The sequence below is a fragment of the Medicago sativa genome, chromosome 2, assembly GCF_051527215.1.
Source record: "Medicago sativa cultivar Bolivia chromosome 2, Bolivia_mono, whole genome shotgun sequence".
Taxonomy (NCBI): Eukaryota; Viridiplantae; Streptophyta; class Magnoliopsida; order Fabales; family Fabaceae; genus Medicago; species Medicago sativa.
In genome coordinates, this window is record NC_140750.1 from 69,166,682 (window position 1) to 69,172,896 (window position 6,215).

At 32.0% G+C, this 6,215-nt stretch overlaps 1 protein-coding gene and 1 non-coding gene across 3 annotated transcripts; both read left to right on the plus strand.

The window, feature by feature from the left end:
• Nucleotides 1-1,293: 1,293 nt before the first annotated feature.
• Nucleotides 1,294-1,480, plus strand: LOC146950120 (U2 spliceosomal RNA). Its single transcript, XR_015029379.1, has one exon. It is a non-coding gene; the product is annotated as a U2 spliceosomal RNA (small nuclear RNA).
• A 283-nt stretch (nucleotides 1,481-1,763) lies between these two features.
• Nucleotides 1,764-5,072, plus strand: LOC146950121 (phosphatidylinositol N-acetylglucosaminyltransferase subunit P-like). Of its 2 annotated transcripts, none has more exons than XM_085746076.1 (5): nucleotides 1,764-1,896; nucleotides 2,250-2,495; nucleotides 3,796-3,868; nucleotides 4,125-4,243; nucleotides 4,509-5,072. In XM_085746076.1, the coding sequence occupies exons 2-5, from the start codon at nucleotides 2,306-2,308 to the stop codon at nucleotides 4,709-4,711; spliced, it is 585 nt and encodes a 194-aa protein (XP_085602202.1). In that variant the 5' UTR covers nucleotides 1,764-1,896; nucleotides 2,250-2,305; the 3' UTR covers nucleotides 4,712-5,072. The 2 variants fall into 2 exon arrangements, with proteins under 2 accessions (XP_085602202.1, XP_085602203.1); XM_085746077.1 differs by having other exon boundaries at nucleotides 2,285-2,495.
• Nucleotides 5,073-6,215: the final 1,143 nt, after the last annotated feature.

The following is a 6,215-nucleotide window of genomic DNA, read 5'->3' on the forward strand; positions in this document are numbered from 1 at the left end:
GAAAGTTAAGTAACAAAAATCAAACACAAAATAGGATTAAACCACTATTGATGAAGATCAAACGCTAAATTGAATTTTTAGCTTTCAACCACAAAAAAGATAAAAGTTATATTTTATCAAACAAATGAGGTATTGACTCCTTTTACCCAAAAACACGGCAATTTATACACATGCTAGCCAAATCATTTGTAAAAATTCCGAATCTTTTAATTATCAAACATGGGTTTTTAAAAGTCGTGATCAGAGTAGTAGATTAACCACAGTATTAAGTTGCCAATGGAATGGGAAGTGAAAAAATGGATCGTCTTAATATGCATGGAATGTGAAGATTCAATTACATGGATCTTCTTAAAGCAGTTTTAACCTATATACACTCGTAGGAGAAAGTTAGGAGGAATGCAGTTGAGTTAAGTTAAAAGATCATATTATTAGATGGACATAACTTGGTTATACGTCATAAACAGAAAAAAGTTATAACCTGGACGTTAATATGATCATAAACCGACCATTATGGACTAAAATGAAAATTTGTTATACTTTTTAGGGATGAAAAATTTATTTAACTCTTCACTTTAATTAAGTAATCTCTTCAATGGTCTGAACAATATTACTCAAGGAAATTAAATCATTTAGAGAGTTTCATATATGCATCACTATTAAATGAGTCATACAAACACCTTGTAATACATCTTTCATATATGTAATACACCTTGTAATACATCTTTCATACATTTTTTCGATATATTTATATGAAAGATGTATTTTTTTTCCTGTCAAAAAAAATACATCTTTCATATAAATTTGTCGAAAAAATTCTTAATTAACCATGAAAAAGTTCTTGAATTCACTTTAGGTGAATATGTCTCGTAAAAGCCAACGATATACATTTGTCGATCCTCTTAAATATTCTCTGCGGTCTATATATAAGAAAATTTTTAAAAAAAAATTGGTGCTATTTATAAGAAAATGTCACAACTTTTAAGGTGTAATTATTGTTTAAAAGACTTTTCTACCCCTTAATTAATGTTTGTCTTGTTGATATTAGTGAGTGTATTTAATGCTTCACAATTTTTTATGAGGGTATATTTGTAAAAATATTCAAAAAGTTGCTCTAATTAATGATTACATTGGATTTGATGTTTTTTTGTTTTTCATCTTATAATAAGGACCGGAAGGAATATATGCACTTCATCATTCCCATTCTATTTTCACGCAAAAACTCATCCATATTTCATTATATTTACATTTTCAGGTGCACGAATTACATCTCCAACAAAGTTTTCGCTTTACATAGACATTTCTCAGTCTTTTAGCTAAGATCAAGTGTAGTATTTGTTATTATCAGTTTAATATCTGATATGTGGTCTAAAGAATCACACGATATTAAATTACTTTTTTGAGAGGGAGAGACCACTTTAGTAGTTAGGTTTCTCAAGTGTTGCATTTGCATTGCATTATTGCACGAGCTGACGAATCTCCGTCGTAAAAATAAAATAAAAAATTTACTTGAATTATCTTTGTATACATGCCAATATTTCTTTATCTATAATATTCAAGAGACATTCGTTCACGATCCTCGTTATCTATTGTCACATATAGTGTTATATGTGAAAATAGCGTTCACTTCATTTAGTTTTGTCGCATGACATAATTTATCAAGATCTCTTTATTTGAAAAAAAAAAAAAAAAAACTCAAAGATTTATTTTCATAAATATATCATCAGTTATTCTATTCGAAAAAATAAAATAACACATTTCACTTTGAACTCGCGCGTCGCATTTTCTCATTATCTTCCTCGCGCGCGAATTTGCTTCTGTCTGTGGAATCTCTCCGCCGCGCTCTCCACCGTCCACCACCCTCCTCCGGCCTCCAACAGAACAACAACACATACACAGGTAACGAATCCAGGGTTTTGTGATTTGGGAATTTTGTCAATTTAGGGTTTTTCATTTTGGGATTTAGTTATATTCTTAAAAATTGGAAATTGTTGTTGGTGATTACTTGTTGCTTTGCTCATTGTTGTTGTTAATTTGCTCAAAATTGAAGATTGTTGTTATTGTTTGTTCTAGATAGCTTTTTGTTAATTGATTATTAGATAGTTTTTTTTCTTTCATTTTTTTGTTATGGAGTTTTTTTATTACAATGTAAATTGAGTAAATACGTAATTTTTGAATATATTATATTTATACATATGATTATAAATTTATAATCATTAAGTAAAGTTTAATAGTTTGCACCCGTGGATCAGAATCAGGGTCCTGGATACGCCACTGCGTCTATTAGTTGTAATTGAAGGGATGCGAGATGGAAAGTCCTCGCTCTGTCAACAGTCCAAGAAGAACACTCAGTCTTTCAAGAAAGCGGAGGGCGACTGTGTCATTTCTCGATTCCGATGACAAAAACAACTCTGCCTCCGGTTTGTCAGCCGATCATGGCCCTAAGCCTTCCGAAGTTTACGGTTTTGTCGGATCTATAACTACCGTTGTTGCTACAGGTTTTTTTTTATTATCCACTATTTTATCATTTAGTTTGTTTGATTTTGAGAGTAAGAATTATATCGTAAATATTTCACATTGTTTTCATTTAGTTTATCGATTTCAAATAGTAGTTGTAATGCTGAAAATACCAAAAAAATGCTGAAATTATCAGTGAAATGGCATAGGCTTCTGGTTTAAACTGTTCAAACTCCGCTACATAACAGTACTATAGCGGCTAGTACAAATAGTACAAATATATTTAAAAAAGTGTATCCAATTCAAACACCATAGCGTCTAACGGAATTCAAACACTAATATATTTAGTACAAAATGTTGTCAACTAGCCGTTAAATAAGCTTTTCAAATACTCAGCAGCTTTGTATACTCAACAGTTATTTGTTCAAATTCCGCTACGTGGCATGGCTATAATGCAGCTATAGCCACTATTTAACAACTCTGGCAAACGTTAAAATAAAATCTCAAGCCTGTCACAGTTTAACCTGTCTTTTTTGTGTGTGGGTATGGCAGAGGATTCCTTTGTTTGGGATTTTGAGGTTATTTTAATTGGGCACTTGGTGGGTATTTAAAAAAGCTTATTAGGTTTATTTATCTCATGACACGAGCATTATATTATTGTTTAAATTGGGTACACTTGTAAAAATAGTTCATGACATATCTATAAGTTGTTTTTGACTTGTTTCAATTAGCTCAACAAAATAGATTATGAATCAGCATTCAATTAAGCTCTTTAGAATAGCTTATTTCAATATGTTGTTTATTTGTTTAACCTGATCACATTTGAAACCGACATTCTTACATCTTAACAGGATTCATCTGATAGAACTTTGAATATATGGTAGTTAATCCATTTCGTATGTGTTTTACCGTTCTATATGGAAGATAATTGAATAATAATATTGATGAAGTCAAGCAGAATCATGTTACTTAGTTTTTATTTTGTATCATCCTTTAAACAGAGTTTATAAATACAGGATATGTGGAGGGGAGGTTCTGTTTTTTTCCTTAATACTTGGCGTTGTTATTAATTGCACAAATTCTTTTGTGTTTGCTTATAACTTGAAGTATTTTGAATTAGAGTAAAAACAATTAGGACCGTGGATTCACCTTGAAGCCCCATTCTATCTAACTTCTCTGATTTTCTGTTGTTATAGCCATGATCAAAATAATATTGTGATGTTCTTTACAATTCTGTATAACTACTAGTTCACCATGTGTTAAAAAAATGTCTCCAAGGTTTATTGTGATGTTCCTGTGGCATTTTTTTATTTTTACTTGTTCATTTTTCTTTGTGAATAGTTATTTTCTTGGTATGGGCATATGTTCCAGAATCATGGCTACATTCTATTGGCATCTCCTACTATCCTAGCAGGTTAGACACCTCAATTCCTTTTATCATTTGAAGCTTTTGCAACCATGCAGGTCTTCTGCTGTATGTAATTGTTTGGTCGCACAAAAACAAGAAATTTACTTTGAAATAACTCTAAAGTGAGAAGAATTCTGGTGCCTTAATGTAATTTAATTTTGTACAAATGTAAACTTAGCTAAGGTGTATGAAGCAATTGTAGTGAGCTCTTCCATTTAGTGGTTAAACTACTTGTGCATTGAAAACTACTTATGCTTTTCAGATACTGGGCTTTGGCGGTACCAACTTATCTGATGGTGACCATTGTATTAATGTTGGTATTCTACATTGGCCTTAACTTCATGTCAACACCTTCTCCTGCATCCATAAACACAGTTTATGGTGAGTTTAATGCAGAATTTTTTAGCAGTGTGGGTGTGGTTAATTTTGATTCCTAGATTATTACTTCCTGAGCTTTTTGCACATGTGAATAATTCATTTATTTATCTGCATGAAAAACTTGATCCTCTTCATCTAAGTTATGTCATTTTAGCATTGGAGAATTTCATTTCAGTTATTCTTTTCCCAAGACTGTGCTATCACTTAGGGCCCAGTGAATTTGTGAGTTCCAAGTTTTTTATTAACTGATTTTGACATCTTTGTTCAGATGAATTCAGTAGGGATCCTTCAGAAGAGGGGGATGAGAAGCCCATTGATCCAGAAGAGGGGGATGAGAAGCCCATTGATCCCATATCTGATATCGGCATTGACAGAATCAATGATGCTATGTTCAACAATTCAGCCTACCAATCAGACTTCAGACCTGTTTCCAATAGTATGGTGGATATTCTCCCAAGCAGTTTCTGCTGATGCGAGTTCCCGTATGAGATTTAGCTGCTATAGCTTTTAGACATAAACTTGGTTGAGTTAGTCTTGTGAAAGAATGATTGGATTCTTTTAATTCATAGTGATTTTTGAGTATTACCCTGCTATTGCTATCCATCCTTGCAGTTTCTGGCATTAATGCAATAGTGATCAAACTTCCGCCAAACTCAGTCATTGAGCCTTATATTTATATTTTTTTATTTCTCATAGCTTCCCTCTATCGGAAGTAATTTTGCCCGAGACATTCTTAAACATTAAATGTGAGGATCTTTCCTAAGTAAGATTCGGATTTTGGTTTCAGACATTGTTTGACATTAAATATGACGATCTCTTCTGTTAAACCAAACTTTTGTTGGTGATGATCCTTATATATATATATATATGAAGAAACATTCTATAATATTGTCATCTTGTTGAAATGTTGATCATTCTAACTCGACAAGGCCTTTGCATTATCCTTATAGGGTCGATAATTAGCCAATTACTCTGGAGCCTTGGAATGCATTACATGTCTTTGCGTAAATGGGAAACAACAAAGAACACAATACACAAGTAACAGTTTATTGAAAACAGCACAGAAACTAGGTAAGTAAATCTAAAAAGGTGAAGATAATGCATTCAAATTCAACGAGAAACATCTTGGTTCATGTTTCAGATAAAATGTTTCCAACTATATTACAATAACAATCAAGTCTTATCCCACTAAATGGGGTCGGCTACTTAATGGTAGTTTGTCTATCATAAACCATGTTTGGATCAAACTCATTAATCTCTAAAAAAAATAAAAAAATCTACTAGATTCTCTATATTAACTCAGTCATTTTGGCAGTCTGTTTTTTACATGCTGACAAATGCTCTCTTATTATTGTCCTTCCTCTTATCATTTTCCTTGATTTCTATCATCTTCACCCTTTGAAATTTTCTACCAAAAGCCAAGAGAGGTAGCAAAGGCATGGATGTTGAGCGCTTAGAGTGTGCTTTGCTGTAAACTAAGGGTTCTATGTCCAAATGAAGTTGACATCATAACTATTTCTTTGTGGCAGTGTGGTGATTTTAAACTTTCAGAGTCAACTTCAAATGAGTGATCAAACTCGTTCATCATGATCAACTTTCGACACTAAACATCTTTTCATCAAATCAACACTTTCTTTTTAACAAGTTAATCTTTCTATCAAATTAATCACAACAAAGTCTTTTATTTAAAATCAACCAACAAATAATTATTTAATATTTCCTACCAATGAACTAAATAGTTTTGATTTCTCTTTTTTTTTTTTTGAGGGAAGTTTTGATTTCTCTATGCACAGAGATATTAATAGATACAACACACCACTTATGTCGAGCACAATAATAAAATTACATTTTTCTCTCTATTTGAATGCGTTGCATTTTAATTTTAATTTGCATTTAATAATAAGGAGAAAATAAACATTTTTACGTTAGTGTCAATTTTTTCCCCTACACACAATCGACCCCCCCCCCCCCCCCC

Coding starts and splice junctions, on each gene's coding strand:
- LOC146950121 (XM_085746076.1), top strand. CDS start 2,306: ATGGAAAGTCCTCGCTCTGTCAACAGTCCAAGAAGAACACTCAGTCTT. Junction 2,496..3,795: donor AACTACCGTTGTTGCTACAG/GTTTTTTTTTAT, acceptor CTTTGTGAATAG/TTATTTTCTTGGTATGGGCA. Junction 4,244..4,508: donor ATCCATAAACACAGTTTATG/GTGAGTTTAATG, acceptor ATCTTTGTTCAG/ATGAATTCAGTAGGGATCCT.